General features: G+C 46.6%; 1 protein-coding gene across 2 annotated transcripts in view; it reads left to right on the top strand.

Moving 5' to 3' along the window:
- The window catches only part of LOC129380055 (uncharacterized), an 83,161-nt gene extending 60,137 nt beyond the window's left edge, over window positions 1-23,024 (top strand). For both annotated transcript variants that reach the window (XM_072287556.1, XM_050185101.3), the window contains 2 exons: window positions 706-789; window positions 22,800-23,024. In XM_072287556.1, the coding sequence (XP_072143657.1) occupies window positions 706-789; window positions 22,800-22,863 (148 nt within the window). In that variant the 3' untranslated portion in view covers window positions 22,864-23,024. The remainder of the gene's footprint in view (window positions 1-705; window positions 790-22,799) is intronic.
- Window positions 23,025-25,581: the final 2,557 nt, after the last annotated feature.

Below are 25,581 nucleotides of genomic sequence, written 5' to 3'. Positions count from 1 at the left end.
TATGAACTCCGCCTAAATGACTGAGATTCTGGAAGTGCACCTATTTTATTGAGAAAAGCGCTGTTTGCATAAAAGCTACAGAAAGTAGACGCCCTGTAGTGCTGTCTCGGACAGGGGTCGAAATTGAATTTTACAAAGGTTGCAAATGGCCGACGTCACAGTGTTTACCCAAATGAGCGATATGCGAAAATTTCTAAGCAGGCTTCCCGCCCATCGAAGTTACCCTAACCAAAGTGGACGTGTTTCCACAACTATCACTGTCAAAGCTGAGATATGCATCTTCAAAGCTTGGACAATGCTAGTAAGTGATTTCCGCAGGAATTATATCACTATAGCCCACATGATGACACAATATTTACGATTCTAGCATGAAGTAAGCCATATGTGTTAGGTAAAACGGCGATAGTAGAGGAGCGCAAGTGCTCGTTTTGCGCATCACCTTTTATCTCATAGTATACTCTCAGTTTTCGTAACGCTTACTTGCGTCTTTACTTCTTAATGATATATTTATTTTCCTTTTATTATGCATCACACCGGGTGCATTATCCCTGTGATAACGCATTTGCGACATCATCAGACTGAAAGACAAAATGCGAATGCATGAAAAAATGAAATTGGTCGCTAAGAAATACGGCTCCATGTTAGGCATTCTTAGAAGCCAGAAATTCCTTCACTGCTATATATACTGCTCATGTTTTCCAACAGATCCAATGTTTGGAGCAAACTTCAGATTGCTATATTTAGAAAATGGCATGTGTTCTCTTTTCCGAGTGATGGACGTGGACAAAGGTATGTACGCTAGGTGGCTCAAGAGGTTTTTTATAAAGCTATGTTGCAAAATTTCGGCGCTTTCAGGCGTGTTCTAGTTCGACCGATCGTTCGACAGAAAGGCAGGCATTGTAATTACCCGCATTCTTTTATTGCACTTAACCTGATCGGATACAGCTAAGAGAAATGTCCAGGGAAGGTAACAGAAATTCACGCTAGTGCGTTTATAGCCGTTTACATAAAATTCTGCATGCAGGAAGACACGAAGGCCCGAATGAAAGGGACAAAGCGAGAGTGCGCGAAAGAAAAAAAATGAAAGAAAAGAAAAAACGACGGTGACGAAAAAAGGTGGATTTGATATTTCAATGTGACGCTCTCGAAAACGCATTATCCGGAAGAATAAGGAAGTAAGTGCCATGCCGTCAGTGCCTGTCTTGCAAGGTCACCTTGCCACATTGGACGTGAAATGCATAAGGATTAAACAAATGTATAGATACGAGTTGTAGAAGGTAAGCGACAAAAAACATTCAGCTCCGCTATTCGAATTTATTTAAAACAGTCCTTACAGCACATCAAGAAAGCCAACATCCTGGCGTAGCCAAAATTACTATAAAGTATGATGTCACCTTGTTTAAAAGTTTATGTAATTGGAACTTGTTCTCAGCAATAGTGGCGGCTGACAAATGTTGTCCGTTGTCCGTTTGCCTTTTTCTTTTTTCTCATGAGCTCTCGCTTAAACGTAATGTTTTTACCTTTTAATGTAAAATCTAGACGCGAAAATTAAGAGCTAAAATAGCACACAGCAGGCTGTTCCAATTTAAGACAACGCGTAAGTAGTGGCGAATGTGCACGTTTATTTAGTGAGCTATCAGTCTTCAAGCAGTGCAAAGGCCAGGTTTGCAAAAGAATCAAAGAATCTTTTATCGAAAAATAAAAAGATGTGCGCACAATCACGCCGTCAATCACCTTCCGAGTGAGTTCCCTTTCCTTAATCCTTTAACTGGCAGCTAAGCAATATTGTTGTCCTTACTAAAGTATCTGCAAACATTATATAAATTAGTCTGTGCCCGTCAATTTACTTCACATAATGTACCTGCTCAACAGTGGGAGTCACATAAATGTCGACCGTCAGCAGCAGATGTTTTGGTGACAAAACTCGAAGACCTCGTCGGTATCGTCCTAGCGGATGTGGTGGTCATATTATCGCTAATGCGAAATTTTTTCCCTTGGTTTAAGAAAGCAATTTTTTTCTCCATTAAGATGCACCTCAAGAACACAGATTTAGCTTGTCAAAGCAAGTACCAAACATAAGTTTCGCATCCTAAATTTGGCTCAACCAGTTGGTGAACAGTATTTCGACCAGCTGTATTTCACTTAGTTTTCAGATAAAATATCTCATATTCGAGTTGATAAGTACGTGAACAATATCAAGAACAAATAAAGCAATAAAACATTCTAGGTTAGGTCCTTCTTATCTCGGCAGTTAAAGGGTTAACATAAGATTTTGATTTTACTTTCGTCATAATTTAATGCTTGGTTGATTTTAACGAAGTCGAGCGACGCTTGTGGCGTCTGCGAGTACTGTCGTGTCCACATGCGCTCCGCGAATTTTCCTATTTTTTATTTGAAAATTGTGTGTGCGACCGATTTCCACGATCATCACGGATCTGTAAAGTGGTCTCGCATCGACTGACGCTACCCTCAGCCGTGAGTGACCGGAGCTTGTTATTTTACAAGCCCATACGCATACGTGTCTTCGTTGGTGCTCGCTTGCTAAGGCCAAAGCCGCCACGTAGGCGGCCGCAAGAACGCCAGAGTGTGCGGCGAACACGCGCATGATGACTCTTGCAAATCAACCCCCCGAAGCAACTGCGCATCCTGGACCCTCGCGGATGACGGACACGCGCCGCCAGGACCTTGATAACATGGATTTTCAAGACTCCGCTGCTCACAACGTCACGAAACCAAGAGGGCCCAGCGACTAGAATGCCGGGACAGAGAGCCAAACAGATGGTGATTGGCGGACGGTCCTCACACTTCGGCGAAAAAGAAAGAGACCAAAACACTGAAATATTCGTGGAACCATGAAGAATCAACAAGTTTCCGCTAGTCAAGCAACCGGAAAATCTAAACACAAACCAGCATACAGGCGGTAACCCCCCCCCCCCTCCTGCCGAAGGACGATTTTAATATAGTGGTGAGACCGCATCAAGTGCTACAGGTCAAGAACCTGACTAGTCCACTACTGGTGGACGCCGCGATTGCTGCATGCAGCTGGCAAATATCAGTTGAGCAATTACTGCTCAGAATCAAGCTGGGATCCAACATCTTTATTGTGTCCACGCCGCACCAGACAGTGGCGGATTATGTCAGACGTATTGCAATGCTAAACATGAAAGACCGGCTTCACTCGATCAACTCCAACGTAGTGACAAGTGACGGGACAACCAAGGGTGTCATTCACGGCTTGAACCCGCACACGATCCTGAAGCGCTAAAAGCGAATCTACACATACGCACGCGAGGGGTTGAAATTCTCCAAGCGCGAATGTTCCATAACACTGAAACGGCCGTTATCACCTTTTTTGGAGGGATACGCCACCGTACGTCTACTAAAACGTCGGGGAACTTGCTTGCTACCCCTACAAAGTCCCCACTCATGTGTGCAAAGTGTTTCACCAAATGGGTAACTCATCGGTCGTCTCTCCCCAGCCGGACACTCGAGTATGTCGTACATCTGGACAACGAGACCCTGTAACCGTACACGTGTTCGCTCCCAAGTGTGCAGCCTGTGGGGAGCGTCACATGACAGGAGACCGAAGTTGTAAGAAACCACTCAAACCCCGAAGCAAAAGAACGCCGAGGACTGGCTTTCAACGGATTACTCGGGCGAACAGCTCAACGAAGCCACCGAAACTCTTGCGTTGGGTCAATTCCGATGGTGGAGAATCCGCATCGGATCCCTCGCCAGAGGTATCTGGGACGTGCCGTCGATCCAGATCCAGATTGCGTACACGAAAGGACTTCAGTGCCAAAAATTCACCTCATTCCCAATCCCGAAAGTCGCCTAAATCTAGGGCTACCTGCACTGTGATCGAGCAAGCGCCACAATATAACACGGTAAGCTGGGTACGAGTCGTTTCTCCTACTCCTCCTGCAACAGAAAATTCCGAGTATCAGAAGATCATTAGCGAAAACAAGCTTCTCCGCGACAGCTTGGCAGAGATTAAGCCAGAGTCGGCCTCCCTCAAATGTTGTCGCTGCACCGAACGGAACAAAACAGCACATACTAAAGCAGCAGGCACGCCTCTCGAGGTTATAACGACGCCGAGTTCCATGGAGGCCACACTCCAACAAGTTCTGCGTCAATTACAAACTATGAAAAATTTTCAGCAGCAGATCTAAGCAGAATTTCAAAGCCAAAAAACTTACGTCGATGAATCCGCGGCCAGTGTAAAGAGCGCGGTTCTTAAGGGAGCTAGCACTAGCCCCAGTGCTCAATCTAACCGCCGTCCGCCACCCGTACCGAACACGGACAGCGAAAGCATTATGCATGGCGAGTAGAACGCGAGCACATCACGAATATCTCCAAATTCGGCAATGGAACTGCCGCACTTTCCACAAACAGGCGGCTGCTCCACAGCAATACATTAACACGGCTCCAGTCAAACCTGATGCCATTTGTTTGCAAGAGATCGGTAACAGGCCGGTGAGATTGACTGGCTACTACACGATACCCCACCCAGGCTACTCTAAGGTCACGATGATGGTGCTCAAGGACATAGCAACCAGTATAGATTATTTGGCGACTAGCAGCATCAACCACCAAATCGTAGCAATACTACCGCAGAAGCGTAGCAAGGCTAAATCCATAATCTCCAGCGTGTATAGCCCACCTAAAGAAAGGAGGGCTGATGTTGAGGCCCTGATTCGGCACGTCAAGTGTCACTCCGGCACCCAGGATCGATTACTGCTTTTTGAGGACTTCAATGCCTCTCACACCAGCTGGGGTTATCGAACAGACACCTCCAAAGCCGGGAACTCGAGCGAGCGGCCGAAGCATATGACCCAGAGTGTCCCTGAAAACCCGACGAGATTAGGTAACAGCGTCAGTGCGGACACCTTTCCAGGTCTTGCACTCACAAATAATGTCGACCAGGTATTCTGGACCAATCTAGGAGAGAATCTAGGCAGTGGCCATTTCATCATCAGTGTGTCGGTAGGTTCCCCGAAAATTCGGCGACCCGGTGGCCATGTGGTAATCACGAATTGGGTAAATTACCGCAATATCCCCGTGCCGGAGATGTCACCTGAGAGCGTTGAAGAGTTGGCAACGCACATACGAGACGCTCATAAAGCAACATCTAAACGGCTAGGGCTCACAGCGGAAACACCGGTAACTGACAACCACCTGCTACATATGTGGGAAGCCAGGAAGGGGCTAACTAAGCGATGGAGGAAACTGCAACTTAATCGCAAACTGCGCCACAGAATTGCTAACATATCCAAGCGGGCAAACGCTTACGCACAGTAGTTAGAGGCAGCGAGTTGGGCGAGTTTTTGCGACTCACTTCGCGAAACGTTAAACACCTCCAAGACATGGGCGATACTTCATAGCATAATGGTACCAGGAAAAACCGAAACGGCCAATAACCGCACCCTTCGAAAGCTTGCCGGAGAATTTTCAGGAACAGATCAGGCCCTCCTCACTAAGCTTAAAGAGAAGTATGTAGGAGCCGTAATCACTCCCCCATGCACCTTGCCATACCAAGGGCAAGAAAACGCGATGCTGGATGCCCCGATAACTAAGGCAGAACTATTCGTGGCAGCGCAAGCTCCGAAGAAAAATACTGCTCCAGGAGCAGATCAGCTCACAAATGCTATGATCCGGAACCTTAGCGACGGGCACCTAGAACGGCTTACTCGGTATTTAAATGAACAGATATGAGAGAGGTGCGCAGTTCCACAACAGTGGAAGGAGGTCGAAATTGTGCTTATTCCGAAAGCAGGAAAACTTCATGATCTACCCAATCTCAGACCGATATCAGTAACCTCCCGTCTTGGCAAATTATTTGAGAAGGTGATCCACACACGTCTCACGTCTTACATTGAAGACCACAACCTATTTCCCACAAACATATTCGGGTTTCGCCAACATTTGTCGACACAGGATATATTCCTGCTACTTCGCGAAGTTATTTGCAACACCACGCTTGGTGCAGAACATCTCGTCTTAGCTCTTGATTTGAAAAGTGCATTTGACACTATTTCACATGAACTTATCTTATCTGAGATAAATGACATCGCTTGTGGACAAAGAATTTATGACTACGCCCGCTCTTTCCTGACCTATTGCATCGCGACAATAGGCATCGGCACTACGCGCTAAGACCCTTTTCCCATGCCCAATAGAGGTACACCACAAGGGGCGATACTGTCCCCTCCTTGTTTCCAATACTGGCGTGACACGCTTCGACAAAACACTCGACCTCATACCCAGCCCAGGCTACGCATTATATGCAGACGATATTACCCTAGGGGCAACCAGCGGCTCTTTTGGACAAAAAGATCAAATTCTGCAAGAAGCAGCGACTGCTGTTGAAACCTTCTCTCGCAGCAGCGGAATGAGCTGCGCTCCTGATAAATCAGAATTTGTCAGGGTCGGAGGTCAAGGCTGTCAAACTCACGAGCCCGTCAACCTCTTTCTAGGAGCCAGCCAGATAAGGGCAGTCCAGAAAATGCGAGTCCTCGGACTGTGCCGGCAAAGCGACAAACGAGCAGACCACCATATCTCAACGGGAGAGGCTTAGCTTAACCTCCTGTGGCAGAAAATTACTTTGCCGCGTAGGTTATCGTACTCGTCGACAGTATGCGAGAGAAGAACTCGAATCTCTGTCCAAAGTCCTTCGTGAAAGGATCATAGTAGCCCCAATCCCTAAGAACATGAGTCCAAAATACCGCCGGGGTCGTAGAAGTGCTCGAGCTCGAAAGTTAATGCAGCAATTCGGTGGAAATCCGGATACAGTCTACATAGATGTGGCTCGATGTGGTGCTTACAAGAACACCCTCGCAGTAAAAGGAGCGGCCGCAGATCAAGGGCTTGTGACTTGCACCACGGCCCGAGTTACATCTGCGAATACCGCAGAAGCTTCAGCCATCGCGCTAGCTATTAAAACTACGGACGCTCTGGGACAATCGTCGATAACTATTACAGATTCCCAAATCACATGTAGGCTCTTGCTCACCGGGAGGCTACCACACAGCAGCACTCACCTATTAGGATACAACCTAACGCAGAAACACGTGAGCATCTGGTGCCCGGATCAAGCTGGATTCGAGGGCAATGAGAGAGCGGACGGTGCAGCTCGTGCTTTTGTCGACCGAGCGGCCGACCCCTCTGACGAAAACCCCTACTTACCATGAAACATCCTTGAGCACTAACGCTACGAGGGAAGAAAGTACAGTCCACCACACCCTGACCTATCCAGGCGGGACTAGTATGACTGGCGCCGAATACAGACGCACACATTTCCAAACCTTTATTTGAAACTTTCCATTCACCCAACGCTGTACAGCGTTCGTCGTCCATGGTGCGGAGGCCGGCCAACTCTCGCCCACATACGTGGGATTGCCAAAACAGGCCACCCAAAATTTGTATACCAGAAACAGCCTGCAAACTTTCCGGAAGGGAGCAGTGGAGACTTGGCTCGCCAGCGAGGATCGGGACATGCAGCTAGCGCTCCTCCACCACGCACGGCGGACAGCTAAGCAAGTGGGGTCCTGAACTAGGAGCTCCAGCCACTCGCTTTCTGCACTTTTTATTTAAGTAAACGTTTTGATATATATATATATATATATATATATATATATATATATATATATTTAACGCACTCTGTACACAGATTATTATTCTATAGGTCCCCAGAGAGATATACATATATTGCCACATAGCCTGCATTCAAGTACCACACAGATCGCTTTGGACACCGCAAGCGTTGCCACACGCCGAAACACCACTAGCGTCCATCAAGACACGTGGAGCGCGCCAGCCTGCGTGCGCACGTGCTCCAACCGAGGTGCTACCCAACCAATGGGAAACTACCCGGTGTGGTTTCACCAAGAGAGGCCGCAAGCGGCGTTCGAGGACAGTGGCTCGCGGCAGAGTACGTTTTTGGTCTGCCTTCGTTGCCCAGGCGATCGAGTGATGCTCATTAGCTATGGGAACAAGTTCGCCCTTTAATAAATAGTTTATTTATACACCTGTGTTGACCAAAGTCGCTACACCAAAAATTCAGTGCGACGTTTTTTTTTTTTTTGTCTATGCGCTTACTATAGCGATTCGTCGAAAATTTTTCAAAAATTGCAGAGCCTCTAACAAAACTTGCAAGAGAGGATTTACCCTTTGTGTGACAAAGGAAGCAACAGAGCTCGTTTAATGAGTTAAGAAAATGCATGGAAGTGCCTCCAATTATTGCTCATTTTGACGAGACAGCTGGCACAGAAATACACACGAATGAGTGTAGTGTAGTTCTCGATGCCATCCTGGTCAAGTGGCAAAATGGCCAAGAAAACGTTATAGCCTATGCTAGCCGGACCTTATGGAAAGCAGAGACCAACTATTCAGCAACTGAAAAAAAATGTCTCGCCATGATCTGGGCCATAATTAAATTTCGTCCAAATTTCTATGGCAGACCATTCAAAGCCATTCAAATCACCGTTCGCTTTGCTGGCTGGCGAACCTCAAGGACCCATCTGGAAGACTATCAAGATGGAGCCTCCTATTGCCAGATTACGACATTGCGGTGCTACACAGATCTGGAAGAAAGCACACCGATGCCGACTGCTTGTCACGCGCCCCAGTAGACACAGCACTAACAGAGAAAGACGACTTTCCGAACGTAGGCATTTGCAAAACAACTCAAATCCTGGAAGATCAACGTGCCGACGAAGAATTACTATCACTTATTAAGCACCTCGAAGGAATCGACATCCATATACAACGTATTCTTTCCAGAGCCCTGTAAGCGTTCGGCCTGAGATGAAATGTCCTATACAAGAGAATCTTCGACCCAAACTGCAAAAATATTTTGCTTGTAGTGCCTACAACTATGCGCCAAGAAATTCTACAAGCATGCCACGATGAACCCATATCAGGAAATTTGGGCGTGCGTCGAACATACGCCAGAATTAGTTTAAATAATTGTTGGCCCAAACTGCTAGCTTCAGTGCAACATTATGTGAAGACTTGCCGCGAATGTCAAAGGTGAAAATCGCCGTCTGTTAAACCTGCAGGCCTCCTACAGGGTATAGATATGCCGAAGGCACCATTTCAACAAGTTGGAATGGACCTTCATTGACCCTTCCCTAAATCTTCATTTGGGAAGAAGTGGATTGTGGTGCCTACAGATTACTTAACCAGATACGCTGAAACAGACTCCCTGCACCAAGGAATGGCGGCTGAAGTTGCCAAGTTCTTCGTAAACAACATAGTCCTCCGGAATGACGCTCTAACCGTCGTCATTACTGATTGCGGAACAGCGTTCATAGCGCAACTTATGCAGTGCTGGAAGAGGATCACTCATACTGACCATATGAAAACTACCGCCTATCACCATCAAAGCAATGGTCTAACTAAACGCCTGAATAGAACTCTGGCGGACATGATTTTCATGTATGTCGATGTTGAGCATAAGATGTGGGATGACATTTTACCCTACATCGCCCTTGCCTATAATAAAGCCGTACAAAGACAACTAGAGTCAAACCATTGCAGCTTGTATACGACCGTGCAGTTACCACAACACTGGATGCTATGCTGCCGATAGATGACGATGATTATCCTCTGGATTTAGACGAGTTCCTACAAAGAGCTGAGGAAGTCTACCAGTTGGCAAGATACCGAATACGTCGCCAACAACGCATAGAGGCAAGGCACTACAACCAGCGACATCGCGAAACGGTATATGAACCGGGTGACCAAGTGTGGATATCGACCCCAGTACGACGTCGTGGGCTGTTCCAAAAACTTTTTGTCCATATTTTGGTCCCTATGAAGTAGCTCACCGACTTAGAGACCTTACACATGAAGTCAAGTCTGCTGGACGCGAGCTTTCAAGGCAAAGCAACCCCACGGAGGGCGTACGTGTTGTGCGCATTAAACCTTAGTGTGAAATATAAATAGAAGGAGCGCGCAGCAAGACGTCCGTGATGCAAATTATCTCATCTGAAACACGTACACTGTACGTTGTTTTACTGGGCATCGGGACAAAGTGCATTAGGAGGGGGATAATGCCATGTAGCCTGCATTCAAGTACCACACTGATCGCTTTGGAAAACACAAGCGTTGCAACAAAGCGAGACACCACCTGCAGTCCACCAAGACACGCGGAGGGCGCCAGCCTGCCAGCCTGCGTGCGGACGAGCTCCCACCGAGATGCTACCCCACAAATGGGAAACGACCGCATGTGGTTTCATCACGAGAGACAGCAAGCGGCATTCGAGGGCAGTGGCTTGCGGTAGAGGACGTTTATAAAAATCGGGCCCCTAGGTTAACCCCCTTTCTTCTCGCTTATTACATAATGACGGTTTCGAATCCGGAAACATTGATGCCTTGAGGTAGCATGTGCAGGTTTATTGACCAGTTGCCTTCACCCTAAAAGACCACTTTCTCGTGACGCCTGCGGCAGAATGTATGTTCCACGTCCGCCACCAAGGTCTGTGAGTGATGGCGCTGGCTAATACACCCAGGGTTCTGCTAGAAAACATAAGTACCCAAGGAAGTGGATGGGGAAACGGTGCCGCAGTAGCTAAATTGGTAGAGCATCGTACGCGAAATGCGAAGGCTGTGGTATTGTTCCCCACCTGCGGCAAGTTGTTTTCTTCCTCCACTTTCATTTCCATGCATATATAGTTTCTTTATTTCATTCATTAAGCAAAAGTAATTTCCCCTATGTTGTCCTTGGTGTCAGTGTTTGTTGGATTTAGTGACAATATGACTATATGTATATATATATATATATATATATATCTTGAAATACCACGGTCGAGACGACGCTTTTTTCCAAGAAGGAAAAGTGGCGCCGATGCAAGAATGAAGACTAGCCGAAGATTGATGATGACTTTGTACAGATGAAGATGAAGTCCGCATAAATGCTTACACTAATTTTCCCCCTGGACGGAAGCGGCCAGCCTGGGCGCACATTACACAGTGGTACGGAGATGAAAGGGCTTCAGGCGGGAAACGTGCACGATCTCTGTTCCGCGGCAGCGTTGGTCGGTTGGGGCATCAGCTGGTGTAACGCGATAGTTCACCGGCGAGGTCTGCTCTATGACTTTGTAGGGGCCAATATATCGAGACTCAAGCTTCTCGCATAAACCGGGTGTTCATGCAGGTGTCCATAGGAGCACATCGTCACCAAGGCGGTAGGAAGCGCCGCGGTGAGAGGCATCGTGCCGATGTTTGCAATCGTCTTGGCTGGCTTCAGTGTTCATACGGGCGCGACATCGATATTGGGCAAGATGAGACACAAACTGGTCGCAAATGAATGGTGAAGCGTTGACTGGACCAGAGAAGAAAGAAACGTCGAGTGATGAGGTTAGGTGGCGGCTGTATACTAAGAAAAACGGAGAGTATCCGGTGGTCCATTGAACAGACGTGCTGCATGCAAATGTTACAAATGAGAGAATCACATCCCAGTTACGATGGTCAGGTTGAATATACATGGATAGCATGTCGCACAGCGTGCGATGAAATCGCTCTTTTAGGCCTTTGGTTTGAGGGTGGTAGCTAGACGCTGTCTTGTGCACGGCGTCGCACGCTTGCAGAACTTAAGAGTGCTTGAAAGAAATGCCTTGCCTCGGTCGCTCAAAAGAACGTGAGGCGCCTCGTGACGGAAGTAGATAACCTGCAGGAAGAAGGCCGCTACTTCTGAGGCAGCTCCTGAACGTATTGAGGCTGTTTCAGCGTACCGAGGCAGTGGTCAACAGCAGTGACGATCCATCTGTTGCCGTCTGGAGTAGGTGGGAGTGGACCGAAAAGTCAATTCCGACGACAGAGAAGGATTATGCTGGACAAGGAAGAGGTTGTAGCCTCTCGACTGGAGCAGTAGAAGGTCCCTTACGGTGTTGGCAAAGCGTGCACGAGGCAACATATCTAGCTATGCTCGTGGAAAGACCTGGCCAAGGAATCGGCTGCGTATGCACTCGTGTGTTTTGTGGTAACTCAAGTGGCCTGACGTAGGCTCATCGTGTGAGGCCTCCAGAACTGCAGCGCGAAGATAGCGTGATAGAACGGGAACACATCGATGGCTTTCCGGGTGAAAAATGTACCGGTAGAGCACGTCGTCTTCGAACTTGAACAGTTTGAGCTGTTTCCGTAGCCCGGCATTGGGTGGAGATGAAACACCGCTAGGGCGATTGATGATACCATGACAATAAGAATCGGCGTGCTGGTGAGTGGAAAGCACTGAAGGGCGGTTTGATGGAGTCAAGGAAGAAATCTCTGTAATAGGCGATGCGTCCTCCGCGCGGCCAATTTGACAAGGTGATGTGATGTGGTCCGATGTTGGTGGTAATGGGCATCGTGAAAGAGCCTCGGCATCTTGGTGCTTCCTTCTGGACTTGTATATGACATCGAAATCATATGCTTTTAAACGGAGTATCCAGCGGCCAAGGCGTCCAGACAAGTTTTTGATTGTCGACAACTTACATAGGGCATGGTGGTCGGTCACAACCGTGAAATGTCGATCGTGGAGATATGGACGAAATTTCTGAATGGACCAGACCACAGCCAAACACTCTTATTCGGTTACCCAGTACTTTTTTTTTCGGGGAATTGAGGATGCGGCTTGCATATGCAATAACTTTTTGGCGAAATTCGGGGTCGCGCTGCAGCAGTACGGCACCAATTTCTTGACCTGTATGCAGTAATGTCGGCGCCTTGTCATCAAAATGACAAAGAACAGGTGGGGATGTTAGTGCGCGCTTGAGTTCTTGTAACGCGGCTTCACCGTGATCGTTCTAATGGAAGGAACTGGAACTAGCAAGGAGCCTGTGATGGGGCGAGGCAATATTGGCGATGTTCCGGATAAAATGTCGAAAGTATTAGGCGAGTCCAATTAAGCTGCGCAGTTCTTTTGCACGAAGTGGGCGTGGAAAGTTGAGCACTGCGGAAATTTTGTCTAGATCGGGTTGGATGCCGTCTTTGCTAACGGGATGACCCAGAACTTTAATCGTTGTGCTAGTGAAACGGCGCTTCGTCATGTTTAGTTGAAGTCCGGGATTAGAAAGGCATGTGAGCACTTCATCTAAGCATTGCAGATGGTCAGTGAAAGTCGAGGAAAACACGACAATTTCGTCGAGGTAACATAGACAAGTGTTCCACTTGAGGCCGCAAAGAACGTACAGTGTCTATAATTCTTTCAAATGTGGCGGTACCATTGCATACACCGAAAGGCAATACGTCAAACTCGTACAGACCATCCGGAGTAGAAAAGGCGGTCTTTTCTTTGTCCGCTTCGTGCATTGGAACTTGCCAGTATCCGGAGCGGAGATCAAGGCTGAAAAAGTATTGCGCGTCTTGCAAAGAATAAAGGGCGTCATCGATACTGGGCACCGAATATACATCCTTACGGGTGATCTTGTTTAGCGCGCGGTAGTCAACACAAAATCGTACGGATCAATCCTTCTTCTGCACTAAAACGACGGGTGATGACCAAGAACTGGCAGAGGCACGTATGATGTTTCTTTTCAGCATATTGGCGACGTTCTCCTCGATGATTTTGCGTTCGGCCAAAGAGACTCGATAGGGACGACGGCGTACAGTAGTCTGGCCATCGGTGTCGATACGATGGAATGCAACGGACGTCTGTCCGAGTGACGAAGTATCCATATCAAGGGAGGCCTGATGCTTCGTGAGCAATTTTAGCAACGCTTCACTCTGAGCAGCAGTAAGGTCAGAACTTATCACGGAAGCAAAGGCAGATGAAGCAGATTCGCCCTGTTGAGGAAGAGCTTGCGAGGCGGCAAGAGGAAGCAGGGAGGCTGGTTGGGCATCCACATAACAGGTCACTGAGGAGCCTTGAGGTAGGAGGATTGTCTCAGTGGTCGCGTTTAAAGCGATGGTTAATGTAGAAATTTCCTTCAACCGCACCAGGCAGGAAGCGAAGACAATCCCACGGGCAAGACAGCGGTCGTAAGGAGTGATGAACACATCGCTGTTGGTGATGTACGTAGAAGAGAGGCTTATGATTTGCTCGTGGCCGGGAGGCAGCACAGAATCGGCAGCAGTGAGAAAATGTAGTCGTGGCTCATTGGCACTCCCGCTGTAATGAACTGTCTCGGTCATATGGACTACTCATTGACGGCAAGAGATTAAAGCGGATGCTGACGAGATAAAGTCCCAACCTAAAATTAGTTCATGAGCGCACGGGAATAAAATCGCGAGCTTAATGTGATGACGGATACCATCAATGAAGACGCGTGCTGTACGTGCACTGGGCTGATGGTCACATGATTGCTCCATTAACCCCAATTAGGGATGATCCAATATAAGGCGTCTTCACTTTCCGCAGACGAGAGCACAGGTCCGCACGCATAACAGATATAGTAGCTCCCGTGTCAATCAGAGCTAACAAACGCACACCCTCCTGCAGACGCCAATAACATGTTCGAAGGAAGTTCAGGACGACATGGAGCACTTTGCGGCGATGCAGTTTTCCCTCCGAAAACTGCACTGTTTAGTTCTCCGGTCGCTGGACATGGAGTTGCGAGTCAGGTCGAAGTGGCGAAACAGGACGCCGGATCGGCGATGGGGAGCAGCTTCTCGAGGAACGTGTGTTGTGTGTGGTGTTGGAGAAGTCGACCGGAGATGAAGAGCGGCTAACATGAGGATTATCGTCATAAGTGCGGTAGACGCGAGGAGGTTGCTCATCGCCTTTAAAGGCAGAGTAACTACGACGTTCATCTTGCTGGTGGCGACTGGGAGATATGTCCTCGAAAGCCGCAGTAATAGCAGATAGGCCTCGACGAACGCTAGGCAGAGTAGTAAGGTGGGTTCGGATCTAGAGTGACTAAAGGTGCCAGGTGATCGGGAACAGGCGCAGGTGCTGTGATTGGAGGTGGCGCGGCTGGCGTTGCAGCAACCTGGGCGTAAGAAGCCGTTTGTGGGCAAGGAGAAGCGTTAGTATGGTGGGCGTTCTGCAGGGAGGCCAGTTCCTCCTTAATAATGCCGCGCAGCTCAGTAGAAGCAGGTTGGACATGAGCACTGCTGCAAGGGGGTGAGCCATGCGCCTGCAATTCCTCACAAATCATGGCTCGAATGATAGACCGGAGCTCAATACTGTTTGCCAGGGAGTTGTCGGAAAAGTCCGGTTGCAAGCGGACTTATTGCAGGGCGTCGAGGCGCTGACAGATGGAGCGGCGAGTGCGTCGAAGGCAGTAGATCCTATACCCTTAAGAAGGAGTCGCACGCGGCCAGTTTCTGGCATGGCACTGTCGACCCGGCGGCAAAGTGCGAGGATGTCTTCAATGTACGAGATATACGACTCGCCATTATACTGGACGCGCTCAGACAGCCTCTTTTTCGCAACTTCTGAACGAACCGTGGGTGTGCCGAAAATCCGCCGTAGCTGCTCCCTGAAAGACGACCAATCACGGAAGTCTCTCTCTCGTGATTCAGGAGCCATGTTTTGGCTACTTGAGAGGCATAAAATGGCACGTTGTTTCACCACGATGTCTCGTTGCAGTTGTTGTATTCGCTGACACGATCGTAGTTGTCGAGCCAGTCTTCAACGTCCTCACCAGGTAAGTCAGAGAAGATTTCAGGATCGCGATACCGGTTGTTGGCAGGGCTGGGAGTGGGGATGCCTGGCACTTCAACCGACATGGTGGACGTCCCGGTCTGGTTTTGTGACATGGCGGCCTCATGGCATAAGAGGCGTCCCAAACGTTGCTCCAGGAAAGATATTGAAGTGGATTGAGGTCGAAGGGATCTTAAAGCGCCTCCACCACTTGAAATACCATGGTCGAGACAACGCTTTATTCCAAGAAAGAATAATGGCGTCGATGCATAAAAGAACACTAGCCGAAGATTGATGATGACTTTGTACAGATGAAGATAAAGTCCGCATAAATGCTGACAATATATATATATATATATATATATATGCGCGTGTGCGTGTGTGTGTGTGTGTACATACACATTAACGAGACGAAAGTAAACTGAGAGGTTCGATTTGTATTAGTGATATCAGAAACCAACAAAGGAAGACACCAACGACCACGTAGGGGAACTACTTGTACTTACTAATTGAATTAACGCAATAATAAATTAATTGTAATGAAAATGGATGAAGAAACAACTGGGCGCCGGTCGGAAACGATCCCACGTGTTTTCAATTATCAGTGCGACGCTCTTCCGAACTGCGCTACCGCGGCGCCGTCATCTCGCCACTATCTGGGGTATTTGGGTTTCACTACTAGAACTGACCCTGGGAGTTTTAGCCAGCGCCAGCACTCACAAAGCAACTGGTCCATAAACCCACAGATCCATGCAAGTTGCATGTGTGGGTTTACTGACCAATAGCCTTCACCCAAAAAGAACACGTACCCGTGACGCCTCCCACAAAAGTGATGTTCCACATCCGCCGCCAAGGTCGTGGCGAATATATTTTATGCAATTATTATAAAAATTAAAAGCTGACGGTTCGAGGTTGCTTTCTTGTAGCAGTAACTTGTAACTACTTCATTGTTTTGAGAACTTAAGTGATTAATCGATACGAAATGACATCATATTGAAGACATAGCCTAATGTGAATTAAGTTACTTAAGCTCTGTCTCCTTCTATTCTCGTCACTCGTGCCCACACACAAAAATCCACCTCTAAACCACCATGTGAAAGTGGATGTACGACGAAGATATTGCGGACGTTCGACAAGTACAACTAATGCAACTGACGTTCGGCGACGCTACACAAGCACCACCAGCGCAAGCGACGTACGTAACGCGTTCGCGCTCGTGTGCGCAAGTACAGCATACATCCTGGTTCTTCTATGTCCTCCGCAAAGCGCAAGTGCCTTATTCAACTAAATTAAAGTTTAAAAGTATTCCGCCAGAAAATGCGTAAAGTACGACTTACACACAAGCCGCGGACGTGATAGGTTCGCATTCTACTACGGATATAAGAGAAAACATAATTCCCTTACGCGGAAACACAAAGACAAAGTCCTTTTCCAGCTGCAGTTTGAGGTCCATCCTCATTCATTATCATTCTTGTGGGCACTTCGCCATGCTCAACTGCGGTATTAAACTAGTCGAATTTCTCAAAGTAAAATGTGTCAGAAAATTCGTAAAGTACGACAAACACAGAACCGACAGACATCATATCATATTCATCAACATCACAAATCATATTTCTGTTACGTGGGAACTCAGGGACAATCCTCTTTTCAAGCTTCCGTAGTGGCACTGTTGGACAGCGCTTCTCACGACAATCATGGTAGGAGCATACGCTGTGTGACGGATGCAACGAGCAGTGCGCCCACGCATCAAGGACAAATACATGGTTTGTACGCGTTCGTCCCTCGCGCACGCATTTGTGTGAAAGTGCAGCATACTCTCATTCTTGGAACCCAATCAGCCAGCGTAGATGGCGGCTGGCCCTGCTACGCCCGGTCCGGCGGTCACATGCCATTACATTCGCGGCACCGCCGCTTCTTGGCACCACCGGTTTAAACTCATTCAGTGCCCGATGCCTATACAGACTCTAGAGAAAAAAGGGGAAAAAAATGGGCAACAGTACTGTCACGGTCATGTGGCTACCTCTCATCTAGGTAACGATGAAAATATTCAAAATATTATTGCGAAGAATTGTGTATGAGCATGCCGTTGATGGATCACTTCGCTCGGCGAAGCCATGCCGCGTGTGATGCTCTCAGCGATTCTGCAGTAGCACCTGCCTGTAAATATTGTAACATACAGTTTCGTCTCTTCCCCGTGTACACGTTAATCCCCATTACAATTTGGTGGAGGTTGGGGTTACCAGAAGCGGTGTACAACGGAGCTCCGCAGTAGACGTCGTGTCGGGGTCATCATGATGACAGAAGACCACGTCCCTGCCTGTGTCGACCGGTACGGGGAAACTAGGGGAAGGAAAACTAAGGAAAGCAGCTCTTAGAGCTGACGCTGCATCTTTGATTTGCACCTCAAATCCTCTCCACGTACCGCCGACACGACGAAACTTCATCGACGTTGACGTTGACGGCTGACGTGTCCGCGCCCTGATCGGTACTGGGGTACAAATTACCGCGATGAGTAATCCACTTCGTTGCCGCCTTAGGAAAGTACTTACCCCCGTCGCTACTGGTATTATTCGCGGCGCTGATGGACGAAGTCCCGCGGTCATCAGAATGTGCGCCGCTCGTATACCATCGCCGGTCACCATATATATATATATATATATATATATATATATATATATATATATATATATTTTGTACTGTCATCGAGCAATGCCGCAACGACGTCATTCTGGCACTAGATTTCTTGTCACCGCATGCCGCTCTCCTTGATTGTGCAACGGGCGTGTTTCAAGTTGAGCTTCCTCAACTTGCTGATGTTCCACCTTCACCGACACACCGCTTATGCTCTGTCGATTACGTTTGGTTGTCACCTCAAGCCGCCACGTGTGTTGCAATGACGACGGCATCACCGGTCTCCGACGGCGACTGCCTAGTATCTCCACTAGTTGACGTGCTGTTTATCTGAAATATTGCTGTGCCGCACACCCTCGTGCCTGTTCTTTGCAGCCACGTCCAGCTCCTGCTCCTCAATATCAGCAACTCGAACCAAGCTCTCCCGCAAGGCACCTCAGTGGCCAACGTGTCAGCGAAAGATGCATGTGACACCGCGGCATTAGACGCTGCAAGTTGTTCATCCTTTCTCTCAACCGGCCTGGCGAGTCCAGTCCCCGACGAAATTACCAAAATGATTATCCCTGACCTTCCGACCTGTCAAGCTGACGCAAAAACAAGCATCTACGCGTAAAACATACGTATTGATAACGTGTAATCCTCACTCCACATATTCATGAGAAAAATCTGATCGTTATTTATAAAAGAAACAACACCCCTTCCAGTCCATGAAGATGGTCCAACAGCGAAGCTGTGCTAGTTACACCGAGTGTTACACCATGCAAGTCAAACTTCGCAACCAGACTATATTGTAAATCTTTCGTTTCACCATTCTTTCACCTCATTTGCGCTTTTGCGCGCTTCACGCGGTTGCCATGCTTTAGGAGTGCTTTATTTTGCAGTTCTGCCAGCGTTTCTTTTTTTTTTTTTTTTGCGCGCAACTTGCTCCGGCCTTTTTTTTGCGCGCAAGTAATGAGAGCAAGGTTTGGCGGATTGGTTCGATTGGTTTGACGGTCGACATGGCTGCCGGCACTTCTTTCGCATGCAGGCTTACCTATGCGCCTAATTTTAAGTATGCCACCATGTCTTTCGCTACACTACCCTAATTTAATCAGTCAAGCTGACCTGCACCTGAAAACGTAATACAAATAACTTTGTGAACATCTAGCCCCCTGGAGGAATTGACTACACTTGTAGCGTGGCAATCGAGCACCTAACCTCTACCAGGCTAAGGGCTGTGAAGGGGATCAGAATACGCACGACACTTGACCGGAAGATGCTGTCATGGAAGATGATGGCCGTCATGCTGTCACGATGTCGACGGGCATGAACGGTTGTTGCTTTAATGGCTAGTTCCCCAGAATGTTGGAGTGCGTTTGGCTGTAAAAGCAAAGAAGTCCAAAGGACGCAGTTTCATCATGCTCCTCCACACCAAACAATTCTACTCACGCATATTTTGTTTCTAATAGGACGCACTGCTCGTTCAATGAGGTTTAGTGGGTTTCGAGCGAAGCACATCGCGTCTGACTTCAAACACGAAGCAACCACCATGCTCGGCTCAGTTGCGTCTCATTGAATTTGAATGACATATGTATTTTGTGCGAATGTTCTGGCTTAATTCAGACAATCATCGTAGATGGTGTATGTCAGAGTTTCTGTAGGTTGGTTATTCTCTCTGCATTATAAGTCTGCGTTGTTTCTATTTGTGTTGCACCTGGTGCCAATGAATACTTGCGTAGCGTGTACACCACATGTGAAAACGACTGCAATCTGTTCATGCGAAGTGAAAAACATGTGCAACACAATTCACCGTATCTCATGTGTACGAAGTCGTATTACTTAGATCACATTCAGAAATTATCTCTGGTTACCGAACAGCCCTTTAACTCTTTTATCGAAAGCGGTAGAAAATTGCAGAAGGGTCAAGCTTATCGTACGGCAAGAACGCGTACTGGTCTAAGGATCAAGCCGAAATACACGACGCTGTGTGTCTACCGGACACTGTGGTTTGATCAGTTGAACAGGTTTCCCTAAAAAAGAAATATATTGTTCAAGCAATACTACACATGCAATTCAAGCTTGACAAATGTTAATCTTTAAGTTTGCCATTGAAAACACTGAGCAAGCTGTCTTGCTCATGCCCGAGAACTACTACCATGTTGATGCTCAGACTGCTCGTCATGGAAAAGGCGTTAAGGACTTAAACATTAAAGTTAACCTCTTAAGCAAAATGACAGGGATCACGTAAGTTTGTTTCAGGAATGGCGGAATGATCTTGTATCGATTAAACGCAAGCTAAACTTATTTCAAGGCGTCAAAGAAACACGAAACGAGGGCTTGCTTGTAGACGTGAAATATGTTTTCATTTGGTTGGACATTACACGCCTCTCAAAATACAATTTTTCATTGATACATCCGCTTTCATCTAAATATTGTCAACTTTTCGATTTAACAGAAAAAAAGGACGAATAGTTTGGAACAATACGTGTGCTAAGTATAGTTCTCTTTTTCATAAAAAATATATCAAGAAATCTAAAAAAATATAAATTAGGGGGTTTTACGTGCCAAAACAACGATCTGAATATGAGGCACGCCGTAGTGGAGGACTCCGCAAATTTGTACTACCTGGGGTTCTTTAACGTGCACCTAAATCTAAGTACACGGGTATTTTAGCATTTCACCCCCACCGAAATCCGGCCGCCATGGCCGGGATTCGATCCCGCGACCTCGTGCTCAGCAGTATAACGCCATAGCCACTGAGCAACCACGGCGGGTGCGAATAAATCTACACTGCTGTTAGAACCAAAGTAATGCAACACAGTTCTTCAATTCCATGGTACCAAAATTCCACGATTATCGTCAGAGGCAAAAAAAGGGGGGCGGGGGAGCGCGTCAGGATTTTCAGGGGAATCGAATCAATTGTGGGGTTTTACGTGCCAAAACCTTTCTGATTATGAGGCACGCCGTAGTGGGGGACTCCGGAAATTTCGACCACCTGGGGTTCGTTAACGTGCACCTAAACCTAAGTACATGGGTCTTTTAGCTTCCATTGAAATGCGGCCGCCGTAGCCGGGATTCGATCCCGCGACCTCGTGCTTAGCAGCCCAACATCATAGCCACTAAGCAACCATGGCAGGTGATTTTCAGGGGACGTGAATGATCATGCGGAAATAGCTACATAGACATCACATGTCGTTACTGTAACCGTGAACACGGAGCAACATTTTAAGGAGCGCCAACTATGCATCTAGCAATGTCTTTGCTGTCCTTAATGCACCGGCTCCGGCGTGCCCCTCGCTTCCCTTCACGCCTTTGCCTGTTCACGGCTTTGTACGCGCTTGTCGTCCCCATATTCATCTGTTCCTGGCACATGGGTATCATTACATAGATTTTGTGTACGGAAAGTTACAAACGCATGCATCAATTGTCTGCTTTGAAAATGATAAAGTACTCAGTAAAAACACCTAATTGTCTTAGAGGAGGCGTACGTTAGGTTTCGTCGACCTATTCGCTGAAACGAACGATTCAAGCTACTATTGTTTCGTTCAAATAGGAAGATGCATATACAATGGTTATTTAAATGGTGCAGGACAATTATAATCTTGTTCAACATTACATATATAGGCGATGGATACATTTCAAAAATAACTTAGAAACCAGGTGCAACAAAGTTTAACAACCGTCCTTAAATAGGTTTGCAAGGGAAAGCGTTCACGACCGTCCTGAAATAGGTTTGCTAGGGAAAACGTTCACGTGCTGAGGATATAAGGCGGGTTTTATAATTGATGTGTGCGCAATCATTAAAGAGCGTCTGTTAATAATAACCCTCGCAAGCCAAAAAAAACGCTTAATCAAAAAGTATTGGAAAGCATTATATGGCCATTATAATTTCTCTCACAATCAGCCAATAGAATCGTAATAACACCAAGTTCACTTTTGGTATAAATTTCGACCATATTAGGTACAATGTGTGGCAAAGCTTTAACATCTCTGGATTATATGTGAGCGTTTGACGTAAGCATTAAGCGCACGTTTCTTCCGTATTCCTATTCGCTATACAAGATTGGCCTTAGCTTTCCGGAACATCCTCGGTAGCAGCCATGAATACCTCGTCTATATTTGGCGAATTGAAGGGGAACGTCATGCGGGATGTGCAACAAAGGTATTCGAACTTATTACGACACGTTTAAGAAATTGCGTACTCAAGCTCTTCGGAGTGTTATAAATGTTTTTTTACGTACGGTGCACGTGTGAGTACTTTGCCCTTCGGGACCTATTCAATACGACAAAAGCGAACTACGTGAAAACTCGGGGGCCTTTATGGTCACTGCTTGGCTGAAGCTGTGTCTTTGTGCATCATTAGCTCTCTTTAAAAAGACATTTCTTCCATGATGTCTCGAAATATTGTATGCCACCACGATGTAAAGCGGACGATTCATGTATGAGCAACATTGTAATGGCGCGAAGTTTGGTAATGGTAATTACATATCTTGTAACGGCCAGAAAAAAGCAGATTTTCTGGAAATTCGGATGCGATTCTTTAAGGTTGCAAGTCTGCTGTATTCGCGAACTGTAATATCACATTTTTGTTCTCTCCGTAAGTTGTCTATATTTATTTTCCCAGGAACCGGCTGCCTGGTTCTTCTCAGCAATTCGACTGTCAGCAAGGGTCTGAGTCCTGTATGTAAGACAGCCTATAAACGATTTTGCGGTGAGCTACATACACTTCAAAAAGTGTATACAGAAGATTGCAAATGGCAAGGCGCCCAAGCACATCCCAAGGAAAACATCTAAGCAAGTTAATAAAGCAACCCTCTCCCTTACTTTGCAATAAAATCGACTCATCATAACGCTGAAGTATTTTGCTAAATAGGCAGTTGTGCTCCGTGAGTTCAATATTTCGCGAACGATACCTTCCCCAACTAGGCTTGATGGCCAGGATAGAGAGAGATGCCAGCTAGGAGGAGCGCCGAGGGTGTACGATTTAGGCAGTGCTATAAGTGCTGTCACCAACGCTATTCAATGCTGCTTGTCTGTATTTGCTGTCGGTGTGAGAGTGGGGCAGGGCGGAAACGGTACACCCACTCTCCTTCACGCCTGGTCAGAGGCGTATGGACTCTTCTTCAAGTGGGCGGCAAGCCTGCCTCCCTCTTCTTCTTTCTCTGTCTTTATTTATCTGTGCCTTTCTACGGAATGCTTCAATTTATTCCGGAATCTCCTTGGGTTGTTTTGAGACAGGCACCAAACACTAAAGACATCACCGTCATATAACTGCTATGTCCGCTGATGGATGAAGCGACTTTATTCAATTCGCAGAAAGGCCCCCCTGCCCCTTGTAAATAAGGGGGGGGGGGGCACACTAGGTGTCGGCCAGGATCCCCTGTGCCCTGGCGGCGTCTTCGGCCTACTCGATTGAGCGTGCTTGTTTTTTTTGGGTGGGAGCTGACGAGCGCCCCCCCCCCCCCCCCCCTCTCCGCCCGTCCGAGAATCCGACCCTCATGGGGGCATCCGAGCCAGCCCAGAGCAGGTATGTAGCTCAGGTGCGCCCTCTTATTACAGAATTTACATTTGTCTGAATAAATTTCCGGTCAGCGATTATTCTGGACATCGCAAGTTTCCGTCAACGTATTTAATGTTAGTCGTTCTAGATATCCCTAAATTCGATGGTGTTGTGGGCACATATGACTGGAAGATCTTTCTTGTGGATGTCAAGACAACTGACATTTATGATAAATTTATTGAAGCATTTAAGAGGCTGAAAACCGCCGCTAAAGAAAGGTGGTTATCGACTGACTTTCTTCAGGTCATTAAAGGATGCCCTTTCGTCACGTTGCAAACAATCTCCCAACAACACAAGCATCATAGACGCTTACAGATCTAAGCGGAACAAGGTAACGGCAATGGTTAATCGGCGAAGCGACGCTCTTGCAACAAATGTTATTATGAGAACAGGCAATGTCCCCATGAAACTTGGTCTTCAACTGTTGTTTAGTTTGTGCGAAATTCTAAATTGACACTAGGCGAAACACTATATTAAACTTTTTCGGATTTAAGAACTGCAATGTACAATTTCAATGCGCACTTTTCAAAAACATCGCTACTCATTCAGCCTTTTAAACCAGGCGCTCTTAAATACGTCAAAAGTAGCCTCCAATCAGCATTCTTGCCTACCATCACCGCTTGAAATGTTTATATTATATTATTCAGTTTTAAGCCAAAAAAGACCACTGGCATAGATAACATACATATGCAATAACTCCAACGCAATTTTCTTGCGCTGAAGAATGTCCATCTGTACATGCTTAACGGTTTGATTGACCACAACATTATGCCTGATAAACTAAATGCAGCCATAGTTAAACCACTGTATAAAGGTGGCTGTTTCAAAGATATCGAAAACTAAAGACATATTTCCATTTTGCTGGCAGTTACCGTTACTTCAGAAAACACCTACTTTTGATTATGACAAGTGTCCTTAACATGAACAAATGCGCTGTGTAAAGCGCAATATAATTATAGCTCTGGAAGGAGTAGCACCACGTTGTTGGAAGACTATTGTGACATTATTTACACAGCATTAGATGGTAATGAGGTGCCATGTGCTCTTTCCCTGGACGCAATCAAGGCTTTGGACTCTGTATGTGATCAGTTACTGTTAAAAAATTAGAACTGTTAGGACTTCGTGATCCCTTTTTTAAACTACTTCCTTACTTTCTTTCTAATCACATTTAAAATATTTAAGTTAACAATTACTAAGTCCGAAGTTCGACAAGGTTCGGTACTCTCCCCTCTTTTGTTTCGTCTCTACGCTAATTGTTTGAGTTCTGTGATAAATAGGGGCTATACATTTCAATCCGCTGATGACACTGTTATTCTTGCTACTCACGCTGTACATAAAAATGGAATCAAAAAGCTTCAAGTTGATGCCATATCAGTTATGCATTGGTTTCACGACAACATGATATTGATTAAGAAATCAAAAGCAGAACTTTTTTGTTTTCAAAACCCGCATAAGAAATTGACGAACCACATTTATTTATTCTGCACAATTCGCAGTGCAGTAAATGTTGTTGGACCAAAATACCTTACTCAAGAACTATTAAGTAGTTCGGTCTTGTTTTCGACCAAAATATGATATGGAATAGGCATATTTCACTTATTGCAAAAAGCTCCGTGGTACGTCATGAGTTTCATACAACTTGCGTTCGTTAATCCCTTACGCTGTCCATAAAGTTATAGCGCATGCTCTCGTTTATAGCACGCTCAGATGAGGCATCACTTTTTCTTATAATTGTTCTCTATCCTGGCGCAAAAAATTAACTGTCTCCTGAAGGCTATTCCTTGAAGTGTCGTGTACGATATTCACCTTTCTCAAAGTTCGAACCTGTTGCCTAGCCCACATCTGT

This window comes from Dermacentor andersoni, chromosome 4 (genome assembly GCF_023375885.2).
Source record: "Dermacentor andersoni chromosome 4, qqDerAnde1_hic_scaffold, whole genome shotgun sequence".
Lineage (NCBI taxonomy): Eukaryota > Metazoa > Arthropoda > Arachnida > Ixodida > Ixodidae > Dermacentor > Dermacentor andersoni.
Note: the sequence above shows the minus strand (reverse complement) of the source record. Positions and strands in the feature narration are given on the sequence as shown.